Source organism: Peromyscus leucopus, chromosome 9, assembly GCF_004664715.2.
Source record: "Peromyscus leucopus breed LL Stock chromosome 9, UCI_PerLeu_2.1, whole genome shotgun sequence".
NCBI lineage: Eukaryota > Metazoa > Chordata > Mammalia > Rodentia > Cricetidae > Peromyscus > Peromyscus leucopus.
Genome location: NC_051070.1, coordinates 81,638,429 through 81,656,897, shown reverse-complemented (window position 1 = coordinate 81,656,897; position 18,469 = coordinate 81,638,429). Strand labels below are relative to the sequence as shown.

Here is an 18,469-nt window from a genome sequence, read left to right as displayed (position 1 = left end):
CCCCGAATTCAAATGCCAGCACTGTCCTTCCCTTGGTTTAACTGCATATGGACTTTCAGCCTTTCTGTCATATGCAGTTTTAACCCTTCACATTCTTTCTAATGACCCTGAAGCTCCCTCATCCCACCCTCTGTCCTGGAACCCACTGCTGCCCAGGCTGAGCTTGAAAAGTAGTCCGTAGGGGCTGGTTAAGAATACTTGTTGTTCTCATAAAGAATTCAGGTGTGCTTCCCAGGACCCACACACAGTAGCTCACAGCCGTTGGTAACTCCAGTTCCAGGGCATCTGATGTCCTCTTCTGACCTCTGCAGGCATCAGCCATGCACATGGTACACATACTTACATGCAGGCCAAACACTCATATACATAAAACAAATAAAACTAAAATAGTAAGTATAGTAGTAGTTCTCAGCAGAGCTATTCAGTTGCATTATTCATCTAAAAATTCATGTAGTTAATTATGACAGCTTAGAAAACACCATATTCATGTCTTTTCAACCTTATCCTTTGCCTTGATATCTCAGCCAACAAATGTTATTAACTGTGTGAAGTGTCAAGGTTCTATTGTTTGTAAATTGAAAAGAGGGTAGCCAAGGGTTTGCATGTGTTGTGCCTGTCGTCATCGTCGTCATCGCTGTCAGCTGCAGCTCACTGGTCATCCTGATGTTTCTCTAGGAATGAACTGAGTTGTTTGTTCATTAAGTTGACTCAGCTTAAGAGTCCCTGCTAACTTGACTCTTCAACCTTAATCATGCGTTCTGACCTTTCCACGCCCTCAAAATTATGGGTTTTCTAAATCTCTGTTTTTAGCATAGTGGATCGTAAGTGCATGCATGTACTTCCTCATTAGTATTTCCCTCAACATGGAGGAGCTCTCCACTTTTATTTTAAAGGCACTGACTGTACTTTCTGCCTTACATGGTTTGGTGCAGCCGTCGTTCGGGTTGAGTTGGATCTGCTCACTACTTGGGCTCAAATCCCATCCTTCTATTAATATCTCTTGGCAAAGATAATTTTGGAGGAATGTAAGTTAAGATGTAGAGACTCTTGACAGTTGTCTGCAATTTTTTTTCACTTTCAAGAGGGAAGTAGAAATGAAAAGTAACATTGCCTCCATTTTTCTATCATTCCTAAAATTAAAATGTATGCACAAGCTAAACAGTAAAAGCGTAAAGATTTGGTTACATTGATGTGGGTCGGTTTTTGGTTTTCAGGGGTTTGCTCTGTTTTGTCTTTCAGTAGCCTGTTAGAAAAGCATTAGACTATATCATTTATGTTCATTAAATTGTGCCCATAAAATATTTAAAAGAATTTTGTGTATTAAAATTTTTAAACATTTTTTTTTGTTTGTTTGTTTTGTTTTGTTTTTCGAGACAGGGTTTCTCTGTGTAGCTTTGCGCCTTTTCCTGGAACTCACTTGGTAGCCCAGGCTGGCCTCGAACTCACAGAGATCCGCCTGGCTCTGCCTCCTGAGTGCTGGGATTAAAGGCGTGCGCCACCACCGCCCGGCTAAAATTTTTAAACATTTTTAAGAGTTAACTTTTGTAGCCTCTTCTTAGACAAAAGCCAGGTGTAGTGGCCCGAACCTTTAATCCCAGCACTTGGGAAGCAGAAGCAGGTGGAGCTGTATGAATTTGTAGCTAGTCTTACGTGCCTAACAGTTCCTGGCCAGCTGGTGCTATGTAGCAAGACCTTGTCTTAAAACAGGGGCTGGGGGTTATATAAAGTGGAAGTATTGCGCCCACATACCACATACATCTAGATTGCACAGTTGTCAATATTTTGTCAAATTGGCTTCCCTTTGTTTTTTCCCCCCAAAAGTATTCCAAGTTACAAATTTTGTGACATTTTATCCTTAAATACTTTGGGGTCCAGCACTAGAAGTTAAAGACATTTTCTTTATCACACTGATCATTCCTAATTTCAAGCTATTGATTCCTCGTGTTTTCTAATTCTCAATTTAATTTTCTTAAAGTGTCTTTCACAGCTGGTCTGTTTAAAATAGGACCCAATTAAGGTCCATGTATTGGGTCTGTTCATTTCCCTCCCCAGTTTATCTGAGGTTAACTTTAGTTAAAGAGACAAAACTTGTTGCCCTATAAATGTCCCATCTTACAGATTTGTTCATTGTCCTAATCACTGTCTCCTTTAATTTGTTCCTCTCTTTTTCTTGTGAGTACATATTACTGAACTAAAGTTTTGATTAATTGGTGTTAAGAACGCTAGGGCAGAATACTTCCTGGTTGACACCGTGAACTCCATTCTGCATCAAAACAAAATGCACAGAATGTTTGGTGATCCCACTACAAGTGATGTTAACGGAAGGATTGATCACAGGGTTAAAGTGATGACAACTTGTTCCCTTCCCTCATAGAGTTACCCTTTGCTCCCTGTGACCAACAAGTAATCTGTACTGCTTTGAGTCCGTGTGAAGAACCAGTCCCCTGTCATCCTTCCATCTGATGACTTTAACGACCACTTGTGATCCGTCTCTATAAATTATTTTTTTCAGTATCTGTACCTCTAGGAGCAGGCATTCTTGTCTCCAGAAGAGCTTTCTGAGAGGTACTGTTTTAATTAAAAATATAACCACCAGCATGGTCCTTGGGTATCAAATGATTGTCTCTCTTTGCTGAGGTCAGAACACCTGAACTCACTGTGGCAGCTACTGTAAAAACACACACTGCATCTTCTGTATTCCGACTTGTGAAGTGTGTTGACATCATGTGGCCCATTGTTTTTCATGCCAAGACAAAAAGGAAATATTTTTAGAGCAAAAACAAAAATTAATCTATGTAAGTATATTGAGATAATTGTGTAAAAAGAAGACTGAATGAGTTTCACAATGAATTATTTCTTCATTATCTAGCACTTTATAATTAACTGTTCTTTATTTTTTTTTTTCCAGGAAGCTGCCACTTTTGCTAGAGAGCAAGGCTTTGAGGTGAGTTAACCCACAATTGCACACTAAACAGATCCTAAAGGTTTTTTCTAGCTGATAATGAAGTTCTTTTGGACAGTGATTGATGTGCTATTATACTCTCAGAGCCTCGCTGCAGTTGCCATGGAAACTTGGCAGTCGTCATGGTTTCTTTGTTCTGCCAGCACAGTGTTATGACGCACTCTGCTAGGTCTGCACCCAACATCGCCTACAGATGTTATTTATTGAATTTTGAAAAGCCTCTTGGGAAGCCGAGAGGTTGGGCACAGTTTCAAGCTGCCTCTGCAGATATGGGGCCTGTCAGTTTGCTCGGTTAAAAAGATACCTCATTAGCTGCATTACATTTCATAAGAATTCAGTGCTGAAGCAGTGGTGGGGCGAGACAGAGTAGTGAGCTATAATGTCACTTAAATAAGTTCAACCCTATCACATGCAGATTATCATTATGCAAATTAATTTCCAAAGGTTGTACTTAACAGTTGTTAGGGACTGATTAATTTAAATCCTGCTTATGAACTTCCTGTTTGAAACTTGTCTCCCTCTCATCTTTTTAAAAATAGCATAGACTATGTTTTATTTTTCTGAAAAAAATATTGATAATTGGCCTTAATTTTCTGGTCTTGATTCTGTTTTCCTACTAGAAGGGTGATCTTGTCAAGATTCAAAACTCCATGTGGTTGTTGTTGGCAAAATCAAGCTACAGTCAAGACCATGTTTTTGTCTGCGTAATATCTATCTTCTAATTGACTGTTAGAAAACACTAACTTCAGTATGAACCCAGGTTAATTGACAGATAATTAACTTGATTTTATGAGTCTTTTATGGCTGATATGGAGCCAGAACTATGTTAGATGTTCTGTTTCATACATCAACTTGCAATATGATATAACTACAGTAACTTTAAAATTATATTTATTTATTTAGTAGGAGGGCACATGCCTGCCACAGCGTATGTGTGGAACTCTAAGGAGAACTTGTTGGAGTCAGTTCTGTTCTTCCACCGTGTGGGACTGGGGATTGAACTCTGGTCATCCAGTTTGGCAGCAAGCACCTTTACCAACCGAGCCATCTCACCCATGTAACTTTAGAAATTTAATGTGACTGGAGCTAAGATTCAGGACCTCTGCCCTGATTTGCATACTCAGTATTGTCTATCACGTACAGAATCTGTGAGCATTGATTGAACAATACCAGTAAGCTTTAAGCCCCTTACAGAAAGTTGAATTTGTGATACAACTTATTTAAATTACTAAAAGCAGATCCATCATTAAGGAACAAAATAATACACATACATAGTATCTGTGTCAGAGAACGTATAGAACCAGAAACACCTCCTCTTCTTAGAGAAAGAAAATGAGCATGTCTCTAAGAATTCTCTCAAGATCATTTGAAAGCATAAGGAAATTACATAATAGTTGACTTCTTAGAAGTTTGCTTTTGTTATTTTATGTTGGGCTAGAGAGATAGCACTCATGTACACATACACACACTTAAAACAGCTGTTTTATTGTGAATATGTGTGTGTGTGTGTGTGTTTTCAGTCATTTTTAAAGTTTGAGTGACAAGCATGGCTAGGTGCACTCCTTTAATCCCTATACTCTAGAGTCAGAGGCAAGCCGGTCTCTGTGAGTTCAAAGCCAGCCAGGGCTGCATAGTGATACCCTATCTCAAATTACAAATAAAGTTTTACCTATGCTAAGTTTTTATACTAAAAGCTAATATTCTCAAATATTACAAATCAAATGCTTCATAGATAAGAGGTTTTAGAATATAAATTTGTCCCTGTCAGTTAGCTGTGTTATCATTAAACAAAACTATTTGGGTTCTGTGATTAGTTTCACAGAAACTTAGACATTTAACATGCATATAGCAAACTATCTCAGTTCTGTAGTGTGTGTGTGTGTGATGATTTGTTTGCTTCAGTAAAGCCTGGTACAGATTTTGTTCTTTCCTTGAGCTCTTTACTCTGCGGCTACCTGGTTTATATTCAATCTTAGCAACAAACTGCTTTCTTTATTTCCTGCTAACCAGCACTGTATTAACCTTTCATTAGTTCCTAGTTACTGATTTAGAAATTGTTTCCCTTTGTCATATGTCTGCCATAATGGATTAGAGCATATAAGCAAAGTGATGATTATCATAATCACATCCCCTATTACCTCCTGACATACCAAAACAGCTCTGCCAGTGATGTTGACAGTGGTGTGTTAGAGTCGATAAACCGCATAGTGTCTGTGGTGCCTGCATGGATTCCCAAAAATCATTAGAGGCATTGCAGAATACATAGAAGCCATATATAGACTAGCCTTAAGTCAGCATTGTTAACAAAAATACAATCCAGGTGGGGAATGCCATCTGAGAAGTCCCATGATTTTATAATGTCATTAAAGTTCTCTTAATTCATTAGAGAAAAATAGGAAAGCATGGGTGTAGAGTGTAGTACTCTTGAATAAAACAAGTGTAAATCACTTTATCTTTAACAGTTTTCTGTCTATGGAAGTGTTCTGATGTTCTCAAGTCTAGTGTAAGAAACTAGACAAAAATCTGTATGTTATCACTCCCAACTTTAATATTGGCTCTGAATTTGGAGCCAAGCTATAAAAAAAAATAAAAATAAAAAATAAAAACCAAAAGAGGTAGAATAATTGAAAGAAGGGGATGGTAAGCATCTTTCCTTCCTACCAGCACCCCTCCCTGCCCTCCCTTATTTTCTGTTATTAATCCCAATCCTTTCTCAAAACCACTGAGTGTTGCCATCAGTGATCTGACTGCTGACAGGCCAGCCCGATGCCTCTAAAAATAACCTGTGTTTATTCATCAGGAAAGACCCTCAGCAGCATTGTTTATGGCGCCCTAGTGGGTTTCTCTGCAAATTCTAGATAATCTTTATTTTTTCAAAAACATCTTTAATCTTTAAAATGAATGGGCATTTTTTTTTTTTTAGTGAGAAGCAGCAGCTTAGGAGGGCACTGGAGAAGGAGATAAAAGCTGGAGCTAGGCAGAGCACAAGGTAGGCTCTTTCTATATAGGTGATAGAAAATTGCATAGTGCCCGATTTAAATGACAGTCCTGCTAAGAATTTAAAATGACAATTCTTGGTAAAGAGTTCTGTGAAGCCTTTTATTATTCTGGAAAAACAGCTCATAGTGCAATGTGTTGTTAAATCTTCCTTATCTTGAGCTGAACTTAGTTAAAGGTTTGCATTTTTAGAACCTAAATAAAAACAAGGTACTTAAAAGCATGCTTCATTATGGAGCCTTTTAAAAACTGTCATAAATTGATGTAAATTAAATAGAATGAAGAAAATACCTCCAAAACCTAGATTTAGTTATTCTCTGTATTTCTGTTGTCTCTGCAGACCGAATATGTGCCAAATTCTGAAAGGAATTCAAACCTATTGAGTCATTTATTCAACATTACTTCAAGAAAAAATGTTCCTTTTCTTGTAGCTGTCTAAGGTATAATACTCTGTCCATTGAGGGAACAGGGTGATCTCACTCCCTTTCCTTCTTCCCTCAGCCCCTTACAACCCAGAACATCTTAGAATTCCAGCCTCTCTCTGACCTCAGTGAGGACTCAATCATCTTACAACACTCAACGACCAAAGTATAGAATTGTGTGATCCAATAGCCATACTTGGCTGCTCAAATTAAGATTATTTAATATTAAATAAAATTTATTTTAAATTTTAATTTAAATAAATTTAGGTAGTACCCAACTACCCTGAATGTTGAGGCAGGAGGATTGCTTGAGCCCATAGGTTTGAGACTAGTCTATACAGCACAGTGAAATTCTGTCTCAAACAATAAAATGCAGCCTCTGTTGTCCTACACACATGTCTAGATTTCTATAGCCTGTATGAATGATTGACTGCTTTATTAGATGGTGCAGATACTGAACATATACAGTATCTCAAAAAGTCTCATTAATCAGCACTGAGGAGAAATCTACAAAACATGTTCAGGAAGTAATGGTTCCCAAAGAAATCTCTAAGATGATTCTTAGGTTTCTGTGTTCTTTACAAATTTTAGGATTGCAGTGAACTGTCACAGTTTCTGAAAATAAGTTGTAAGTCAGATCCTGCTAGCTAGGAGAATATGCCCATGCTTTCTGAGGGGTCTGGGCCCCAAAGAGGACAATTTTAGTAGTAGTTTTACCATGTAGTTTTCTAATGGTATTCATTCAGTGTTTCATTAAAAGTATTTACTGAGCACTTTTGATATGCGTGATGCCACCTACAGACCAAAAAAGAAAAAAAGGGAAGGAAAAGAAATGACCCAACGAGTCCAGAGTTCAATTCCTCAGAACCCAGGAAAAGGTGGAAGGAAAGAACCAGTTCTTCAGGACTGTCCTCTGAGCCCAATGTGTGTACTGTACCAGACATGCCCCTCCCAATAGTAATAAAAATTTAAGGAAGGAAAAGAAAGCCAAAATCTGACAAACAGAGCTGTCTACCAATGATGGGGGTAGGTAGTTAATCAGTCAAACAAGGAGACACATTTCAAACAGAGGAAACAAGTACAAAGGCCTCCCAACAGAAAGAACACGGTGGACTATGCATCCCACAAGACATTGTCTCTGGGTTGGGTTGAGTGAGGAGGGTATCCTGAGACCTGACTGGAGATTGAACGCCATAATCTTAAAGAGATTCTGTTTAGAAGAAAAAACAGTTTAGTTAAGTGAGCTGTGTGTGGGAATGCCACAGCCGGGAGAGATTGGGACAAGGTGTTCGAACATCTGTGTCACCTGCTCGGTGAAAGCGGAGTGAAGAAAATGTGTTCTTTACAAGGAGAAATTGTTCACTCGTTTATTGGGTGGCACATACTGCAGTGCAGGTATGACGTTTGGAGGACAACTTGGGGAAATTGTTCTCTCCTTCCACCACTTAGGCCCCAGGTATCAAACCTAGGTCATCTGACTTGGCAGCAAGCATCTTTACCCACCAAACCATTTTGCTGGTCCAAGAAAATAGAGTCTTTAATTTGGAAGATAATACTACACTAACAGGTGCTGATAAAACCACAGTTTTGCATTTAATAAAATGCTTCAGTCTGTACAATCTTTTCCAATATGTCACTGATACATTTAATACTTCCCAAAACCTTGAGAGGTAGATACTCAGTTCAACAGATGAAATCCAGGCCATATGACCTGTTCCAGTTCACACAGCTCATGCATACTGCCAGCATAACCAGAGCTTAACTCTCCCAGTCTGGTATTCTTTATTACAAACCACATTTTTTCTCTGTCATGTTCTAGCATATTGGAAGAAAAGTTGAACTTCAGAATGGCCTTGAAGAATGGGGAATGTCTAAACATTTAAACATTGGAATTTATGGTGTAAAATACAACTAAGAAAAAGCACATTTAAATAAAGATCAGGATTAACTTGTGAATGTGCAGAAAAATGGCTGAGGAAGAGCAATCTATACTTCTGTGATAATAGCAAAAAGCATGTCCCAGGGTTCCTAGAAGCAACATAGTCTGTGGGGAGCCTGGAAGTGGTAGTTGTGGACACTGTGATTCCTAGAGGCCGATCTGGGGACCGTCATCCTGACTGCAGTGCTTGTGTTAATAACCCCAGTCAGCCAGCTTCACGTCTGTGAGTCAGTTTTTTCATCTGCAAGATGAAATGTGCTAATAGACCTACTGCTTGGGGTAGGAAAGGCCAGGTGAATATTTTAGAGAAATATACATGGCCGATAAGATAGAGGAAATTGTGGTATCTGCTGTATAGAGAAATTAAAATTAGAGATCACTCACTTTAGAGCCCTGTAAGGCCTCATAACTCCACTCTGTGAACTTTTGTCTCTTGCTCCATCCCCTTGTTATCTTTTTCCTCCTGAGTAGACACTGTACGTGAGTTTTCAGCACTCAGTATTTTTGAGGCCCCTCCTAGGGATTATTGGAGAATTTTATGGAATTGGAAGTTTTAGGCAGAATTAAAATGAGAGTCATTAAGAGGAATAAAATTAGTATTGCATTAGCATACAATAAACACATTAAGTTCTTTCAACTTTCCTTATGTGCTTTCATCTCCACAAGTTTTCTGTCTTTGTTTTTTGTTTATTTTTATTTTAAGTGTATGGTGCTTTTCCTGTATGGATCTTAGTGCACCACGTGTGTCCCTACTGCCTGCAGAGGCCAAGGGGGCTTTGGATCGCCTCGAACTGGAGGTACAGGCAGTTGTGAGCAGCTCCATGCTGCTGTTGGAAATCAAACCTGAGGTTCTCCGCCAGACCCCTGGGCCAACTCTCCAGCCCTGCCTTCTTTCTTTTTTGAAACAGGATTGCATTCCTGATAGTACAGGCTACCTTACATTCACTCTGGATCCCTGACTGACCAAGAATTCATGAAGGGTCCTCCTTGCTCGCCCTCCTGTATCCTAAGATTATAGGAGTGACCGTGGGACAGCAACTGTTTCTAATTTTTTTTAAGATAAGGTCGTGCTGTGTAGCCCTGGCTGTCCTCAAACTCGGGGCACTTCTGCCATGTTTTCCCTAGTGCTAGAATTAAGGCATACACCACCATGCCTAACTTCACCTTTTCAGAGTAAAATAACTTGAGTTTTTAAAATTTTGCAAAAACAGGGCTGGACAGATGGCTCAGTGGTTAAGAACACTGGCTGTTCTTCAGAGGTCCTGAGTTCAATTCCCAGCAACCACATGGTGGCTCACAGCCATCTGTAATGAGATCTGGTGCCCTCTTCTGGCCTGCAGGGACACATGCATACATTACACTATATATATAATAAATAAATAAATTTTTAAAAAAGGAAGAAATTTGCAAGAACAGAACAGAATCCCCACATAACATTTCACCTTCCTTCCCCTACTATTAATATCTTTTTTTTTATGTATGTGCATTGTTGTTTTGCCTGCATGTATGTCTGTGAGAGGGTGTCAGTACCCTGGAAGAGTTAAGTTACAAGCTGCCATGTGGTTGCTGGGAATTTAACCCAGGTCCTCTGGGAGAATAGCCAGTGCTCTTAACCACTGAGCCATCTCTCCAGCCCTAATGTTAACATCTTTTTTTGGGTGGGGGGAGGGTTCGAGACAGCGTTTCTCTGTGTAACTTTGTGCCTTTCCTGGAACTTACTCTGTAGCCCAGGCTGGCCTTAAACTCACAGAGATCCGCCTACCTCTGCCTCCTGAGTGCTGGGATTAAAGGCATGCGCCACCACTGCTTGGCTTCTGTTAACATCTTAAATAACCAAAGCTTAATGGCCAAAATCAGAAAATTAACATACACCCAGTACAAAACAAAAACAGGATAGATTTTCTGATCTTGCTAGTGATTTCTCTTGTTTTCTTTAGATTTGTGTGGAGTATCCATAGAGAGTTCAGTGAACAACTTTGGGAAGTTATTTCTTTCCCTCCACCTTGTGGGTTCTGAAGATTGAGCTCCTTATGCTTGGCAACAAGCACCTTAGCTGCCTCAGGCTGGTTTTTTCCTTTTCATGTTCCAGAATCTAACATGGGATCCCACATTACATTTGTGTCATGGAATTGTTTGCAGCTTCCAGTCCATGACAGTTTTTCAGTCCTTCCTCGATACTTCAGAAGTCCTGGTCTTTCATTCTGTAGAATGTCCCTTTCTCTATTTGAGTGTGTCTGGTGTTGAGTGGGTTGACGCTGTACATTTTTAACAGGAAAACCACAGAAGTGATGTGCTCTTCTCAGAGTATCATATCAGGGAGGTTAAATGATGTCACAAAGTCTTATTGCTGGTGATGTTAACCTTGATCACTGGGCTAAGGTGGTATCGATTGGTTTATCCTTTATAACTTACTCCTTCCCATTACAGTGGAAAATAATGTAGAGGAGAGTTTTGAGGACTATAGCAATATCCTCTTTTGTCCAGGAATTTTAGTATCAATTGATTATTAGTTAAAGCAATGTTTATCAATTCTCTCCACTATAAAATTACTGTTTTTTTCTTTTCTGGTAAGTATCATAAAGGGAGATTTGAACCCAGGACTTGGTGCATGCCAAACATGCACTCTACCACTGAGTTACACCCCCAGCTCCAATATCTTTTAGTAGAGTATTTCCTTGGTTTTTGTCAGTAAATAGAGTCTTAGAGATGTTTATGAACCTCTTCAAGGTTATCAGTAAGTCTAGGTTTGCTATATTCTCAAGTCTTCATAATTGCATCTTTCTGCTAGGATACGTGATCCTGTGTATGAGAGAGAAGGACCTAAGGAGATGAAGAGGGGGGATACTGTGGACTTACAATCTATAGTGTTGTGAAGATAAAAATTGAGGTTTTTGAGGCAGGATTTACACTACATAAAAAGTATTTCTTACAAGCAAGCAGTTGCTCCTGAATACATAGTGAGATACTTGGATTAGGTGCATACTAACAGTGATCCTAGAGTGAGCAATAAAAAGATTTGATATGAACTATGGATGTGGATACAATCAGAATAAAGCTTGCATAAATCTAGAAAAGTTTCTGGCTTGTATTTGAAAAGTTTATTTCAATCTTGAATTGCCACTTTTATGAGATTAAATTTGAGACATTAGTTTTTTTTTATTAAATTACCAAACTCTGACAGTAAACTGTGTCTTCCCAAAGAGTTGGTAAAAAAGAAACCATGGACTCTTTTTTTTTTTTTTTTTTTTTTTGGTTTTTCGAGACAGGGTTTCTCTGTGTAGCTTTGCGCCTTTCCTGGAGCTCACTTGGTAGCCCAGGCTGGCCTCGAACTCACAGAGATCCGCCTGGCTCTGCCTCCCGAGTGCTGGGATTAAAGGCGTGTGCCACCAACGCCCGGCTTGAAACCATGGACTCTTACCATTAATTTATTCTTCACAGGGTTGGAGAGATGGCTCAGGGGTTAAGAACACTGACTGCTCCTCCAGAGGACTTGAGTTCAATTCCCAACACCACATGGTAGCTCACAACTGTCTGTAACTCCAAGATCTGATATCCTCACACAGGCACACATGCAGCCAAAACACCAATGCAAATAAAATAAAAATAAGTAAATTCTGAAAAATTATTCTTTATACCATTTTGAAAATGTTGGTTAAAATTTTTTTTTTTTTTTAACTTGTGTCCAGTGGCATGTACCTGGAGTCTCAGCTACTCTGGAGGCTGAAAAAGATGATAACTCAGATCTAGGAGTTTAGACCAGTTTGGGCAGTGTAGCAAGAAACTCAACTCAAAAAATGAAGGAAAAAAAAAAAAAAAAAAAAAAAAAAAACGAGGCAAGGTGACTCAGTGGGCATTACTGCCAATTACTGCTAAACCTGCCAGTCTGAGCCTGATGCCACAACCTGCATGGTAGGAAAGAACCGACCCCTTCAAGTTGTTCTCTGACCTCCACATGCACACAAAATAAAATAAATAAGTATTCCTAATTGATTTTTTAAAAACACATCTAATGCATAAGACTCTGTTCTCAGTATACCTCTGCCTTTTATTAAATATGAACTATATGTAATCATAGAAATACTTTAGTAGTAAAATATATTTGTACTAAGGAGATTGGCTTAATATAGATGAGTCATTCTAATGAATGTGCATTGTTTAACAGAATGAAAACATTGATTGTTACTATATGGTATTTTGGGTCTTTTTAGCTGTTATTAACTATTTCTAATAGTCTATCTCCAAAAATTTAAGGAATTTCTTTATTTTTCTTCTTTCTTTCTTTTTTCTTGTCTGAGAACAGGAATAACAACTTTATTATAGTGTAAGGGTCGAGATAGATGGGAAAGTATGATGTAGCAGGTAGTAACTGCTCTGATTAGTGCCATGTGCCCATTCTGGTGGCCATGAATGAGCCAGCAGGGCCTCCGTTGTACGTCATGTCTCTCCAGTGCCGCCCGTCAGTACTTACTTTCTTATCAGAGATCAGGCTTGTTCTCTTTTAAAATAAGCAACGAAAAAATGATAACCCAAGCTAGTTTCAAACTCATTATCCTGCCTCCACTTCCCAAGCGCTACGATTAAAGGCATGCCACCATGCCTGGCTGTCAGACTTTCGTCTTACATATCAATGTTTTTGTGTTGTCTGTAACTGTTGTAAGCTCTTAGGACTCCTGCTTTGCTTACCTAAGTATCCCTCTTTTTTATGTAATTTTTTTTCTTCCTATATATACTACATTTAGAGAGTTAAACATTTCTCCTTTGGCTTGTGTCTCTTTCTCCTTAAACGTGTGAAACTTTGCACAGTGATAAAGCCAACTGCCTGAAATGTCCAATCCATGGCCAGCATTAGAAGTGCATCCAGTGAAAGTCCTGGATTTTCTCTAAGATGGCCAGAAAGATGAACAAGGGGTGTGCTCAGTCAGTATAGAGTTTGCTTAGATTGAGTGAGGCCGTGGGTTCCATTCCAGCACCATATAAACTGGGTAACCCGAGCAATCACCTGAGAGGCGAAGGCGGGAGAACAGGAGTTCAAAACCCACTTCGGCTACATAGAGAGTTTGAGGCCACCCTAGGTATATGAAACCCTGTCTCAAAAGCACATAATTAATTGATAATAAAATGGTTGAAAACATGACTTTTAAAACTAATGCCTCTTTTTTTATTTCATCTATTTTTTTTCCTTTTGTCTTTCTTCCTTTTTCCTCCTTCCTTCCTCTCTGTATCTCTTAGATAGTCCAAGCTGGCATTGAACTTGCTGTCCTGCCTCAACTTCCAGGGTGCTAGTATTACAAAGTGTGGGTTTCTATACCTAGCTCCATAATTTTGTATTTCAAGTTAAAGTGTTTACCATATAGAGTTTTATATCTGTATGATATGAAAAACAGCATCTGAGCCAGGTGTGGTGGCGCACACCTTCAATCCCAGCACTTTGGAGGCAGAGGCAGGTGGATCTCTATGAGTTGGAGGCCAGCCTGGTCTACATAGTAAGTTACAGGACATCCAGGGCTACATGGAGGACCCCTGTCTTGAGAGAGAAGGGAGGTGGGAAGAAGAAAATTAGCATCAAGGTTTTGAGAAATAGCTTGTTTTTTGTTGGGTATTGTTTGTTTGTTATCTTTTTTTTTTTTTTTTTTTTTTTTTTTTCTTAGACAGGGTTTTTCTGTGTAGCTTTGGATCCTGTCCTGGAACTCACTCTGTAGCCCAAGCTGGCCTCAGATTCACAGAGATCTGCCTGCCTCTGCCTCCTGAGTGCTGGGATTAAAGGCGTGCGCCACCACTGCCTGGCTATTTGTTTGTTTTGAGACAGGATTTCTCTGGGTAGCCCCAGCTGGAATCATATTCTGGAATCATATTCTGTAAACAATTAAAATAACAAAAAAAATTAGGAAAGAAAAACTCACTTCATTTGGGTATAGTGGCTCCCACTTGTAATTCTAGCCTGTGGAGGAAGATACAGGTAGCTTCAGGCCAGCTGGGCCTCACAGGGACACCCTACCTCAAAAAACAATGAATAAGTCTTTAAAACTCTCTTAAATTTGAAATTTGACTTGATAATCACTTGCTGGTGATAAGGACTTTTTTTTTTCTTGTGGTGGGGACTTCTGGGGCTTTGTGCTGGCCAGGCAGTCAACTTGTCCAACTGGCAATGTCCCCACCCAAAAACACTGTGCTGAGTAGCAGGAGAATTAAGAAGTTTGAGTTTGTTTTTGTTTTGGGTACTGAACCTGGGTCCTTTCATAAGTCAGGCAAAATGTTTTAAAGTATTTCATGCTTATGTATGTAGTGTGTTAGTCATTATCTTTCAGAGATAGCATATTTACACATTTATAAATTAAATAATGAAGCACCTGAGGTTTGCTTTGAAATAAAATGCATGGTGGCAGGTATTGAAGGTGAAGATGCAATAAAACCCATCATAGGTGTGAAGTTTGGGCAGACTCATGATAGGCCCCCCAGGAGCTCATGTGCTGTTCTCTGTGTGCTTAAAACTTCTTTTCAAATGTTCCCTGGTCGGTCCTCAACAGACGCAAAGTGTTAACATGGTAAGAAAATTTCCTTCCTCTACTGATTGTGACTTTTCCCCTCTTCTTAATAGACGAAAGACATTAAAGAAGTAGCCAGAAAGGCGCAGGCTCTTCCAAAGGTGAACTCCAAGAGGCAGCGGACCGTGATCTTCACGCAAGGGAGAGAGGACACTATAGTGGCCACAGGTACGTGGGCGCTGTGTGCTCAACGCGGGGTTAAAGAGTCAGTCATGACAGCATTCTGTGTTCTGTCTCTCGTGGCCTCTGTACGTTTGACTTTGATTATCCTCCCTCAACCCCTGTGGAATGATTTTCCTTTCAAGATTATAGTTTATGAAAAGTCAGTTGATGTAGCTTGTTTTTTGAAGTTTGGGGAAATCTTCTTAGTCCAGAAATACTTTTCAAGAACAATACATTTTACATATAAACACTTGCATCAAAATAAAATGCATTTATTCGATTATGAGCAAGTGAAATCCAGAAATGTTTCCTCTTATGTCTTTTTTTCTTGTCATTGTTGATTTGTTTTGTTTTTGTAACACTAGGAATTTATTTTTATTTTCATTTTTTAAAGCAGTCTCTCTATGTATTCTTGGCTATCTTGGAACTCACTCTGTACACCAAGCTGGCCTCCACCTCACAGAGATTGACCCACCTCTGACTCATACCCAGCCCAATGCTGAGAATCTTATCTAGGGCCTTATGCATGCTAAGCAAGTGCTCCACTGTTGAGTTATATCCCTGGCCATTTTATTTTATATAACCTTTTATCTTAAGAGAATGTCTCACTAAATACCCTTCAGTGGCCTTCAGTTCCTGTGTAGCCCAGACTGACCTTGAATTTGTAATCCTCCTGCCTCAGCTTTCCCAAAGAGCCAGGTTGCTGATTATAACCTCAGATTTTCTTTCAAGAAGAAAAAATCTCATGTCTGTTTTTATAGCAGTCATAGATATTAAATAAGAATTTCATTTAATAAACAAACATTATTGGTTAAAATAATTAAGATCTTTCAATATGAGGCTACTTCATACAATATTTTAGCTACTATTCAAGCTAAATATAAGTCTTTTAATTCTGTCTGAATGGTTCATCTTAAATATAAGCAGTTAGTTAATGATTTTTATAAGCAGTAATATGATTTTTACCAATGTGTTTTTTTCAGTACTCAGCTGAACACTGAATATAACATAATCTTTAAAGATCTACAAAATAAAATTAATATACATAAAATGTTGAATGTAGTCTAAATATATTTAAAGTATAATTATACTTCTCATTTGTGGATAATGTTGGCTTATAGAAGATCAACAAAGCAGGCCTGAAGCGATGGCTCAGAGGTTAAGAGCACTGACTACTCTTCCAGAGGTCCTGAGTTCAATTCCCAGCAACCACATGGTGGCTCATAACCATCTGTAATGAGATCTGGTGCCCTCTTCTGACCTGCAGACACACATGCAGGCAGAACATTGTATACATAATAAATAAATAAATAAATCTTTAAAAAAACACAAAGCTTGAAGAAGGGCATCCTACTGAAAGTAATTTTTTGTGTGTGAGTTTTTGATGCAGTTTCTCATTCACTAGCCCAGGCTCTCCTTGTCATCTCTGTGTACCCAGGCTGGGCTGAAACTTGGAGCAGTTCTCTTGTCTCAGCCTTTCAAGGGCTGAGGTTGTAAGTGTGTACCACCAAATCTACTGAAGTGACTTTTTAAAAAAAGAATTATTTACTTTGATGTGCATTGGTGTTTTGCCTGCATGTATGTCTGTGTGAGGGTGTCGGATCTTGGAGTTACAGAGAGTTGTGAGCTGCCACGTGGATGCTGGGAATTGAACCTGGGTCCCCTGAATGAGCAATCAGTGCTCTTAACTACTGAGCCATCTCTCCAGCCCCTGAAGTACCTTTTTAACAAAGTAAATATATAAAACCTGGAAAGAGTCACTGGTGAAATTATTGACCGATTTGGGTAAAGAGAGACACGAGAACTAATTTACTTAACCTTCTTGTTGTAGACTTGTCAAAAGACAAAAAAATTGCTTTAAAAGAAGTCAGTAGATGGAAGAGTTAAGTGTAATCCATGAACTAAACTGGTCAGGAGCTGATTGCTGACTGTTGAAGTTGGGTACTGGACACAGGGGAGTTATGGGGCCGCTATACCTGTTCATGTATATATTTGACACTTTCAATCCTGAAAACTATTGAAAAACTAAAAAAAATGTTTGTTTTTTTCAAACACATTCTACCCTTGTTAAGTGACTTTCCCAAATAGAGAAATATCAATACTAAACCTTGAATTCTAGGAGGGATTTAAAATAGGGAAGATTATGTAAGTAAAAGCACCAGGTAATGTGCAGTCCTTCATTGCTGTGACAGGAAAAGACGTGCTGTTAATTTTCATGAGAAAAAAAATAACCCATGAAAGAACATCTCTGCACGACACAGATGAGATCACTGTCTTCTTACAGTGTGTGGACCATTCCTGTCTTAAACCATGCAGGCTTCTTATAAGAAATGGAATGCTACTTCCAGATTCATTAGAAGCCTTTGGGTTACTCTTTGTGGAGACATTCTTTTTAAGTCTTCCTATAGCCAGAAACATGTATCATACAAGTGTCTTCCTCACTGTCAATTTGCATAATTTTCTCCAGACTGCAATTTAGCCTCCCTATCTTGTAACTGAATTTTTTTTCTGAACTTACTTTACGCTTTATTGAATCTATTAAACCACCCTTAAGAATGCTTATAATCAGGAATTTATTTGAGGCAAGACACTAGCTAATCTTGCTGTTCTTGCCGTATGAAAATGAACTTAGAGGATGCAGTATATTGCGATGCATGATAAATTCAAGATGGATAGCAAATCTGTTCAGTGGTGTCAGCTACAAAAGCAAATATGATAAATGTTAATGCAGTGTTGAGCCCTGGGATAAGCTATTCCGTGCACAAGCGTAGCCGAGTCTCTTTGCTGTGTTGTTATTCATGGCAGCCAAATAAATGTCAATAATAAAAGAGAATTAAAGATTTTCATTTCCCAGAGGCAGTCCTCTAATACAGCTTGATCTTTCATTTCATTTGTAATTCGTTCTCATGTCGGGATGCAATCATTCGCCAGGCTCTGGGTGTCATGTTAAGTCATTTAATAATGATTAAGAACATAAAAATGCTTGGCCTGTGGGGCAATTCACAGAAGAGATGCCAATTTGTTATTGTTTTCCCTTCTTTCCTATTGAATATGGATCAGCCTTTTCCCACCTCCCAGCATTAAAATACTAATGGAAGATAGGGAGGGAAAGTGTCCCTTAATTTACCATAAGTGACATTCCAGAATGGTACAAGACAGTGCTAACACACTTATTAAAACACTAATTAGGACTCAGTGTGCCTTAAACCTCACACTGCAGAGGACTTTCAAATGATCACACTGTTAAGTTTAAGGCATTTAGCAACAATGTTAACAAAATCACTTAATCAATTCCCTTGGCTTTTCGTTCTAGAGACCTATCTCTTTGGAGATATGATCTTTGTAACCACTTTTTCTCATAGAGACTTATAACTGAAAGGCCCGTGCTGTCGTATGCAAATCATCTAGTAAATTTTGAGTAAGTGTAGACCTCCCTTTTTTAAAG

General features: G+C 38.8%; 1 protein-coding gene across 2 annotated transcripts in view; it reads left to right on the top strand.

The window, feature by feature from the left end:
* The window catches only part of Adk (adenosine kinase), a 400,038-nt gene that overhangs the window by 319,673 nt on the left and 61,896 nt on the right, over positions 1-18,469 (top strand). For both annotated transcript variants that reach the window (XM_028879766.2, XM_028879767.2), the window contains exons 8-9: positions 2,909-2,944; positions 14,916-15,030. In XM_028879766.2, coding sequence (XP_028735599.1) covers positions 2,909-2,944; positions 14,916-15,030 — 151 coding nt within the window. The remainder of the gene's footprint in view (positions 1-2,908; positions 2,945-14,915; positions 15,031-18,469) is intronic.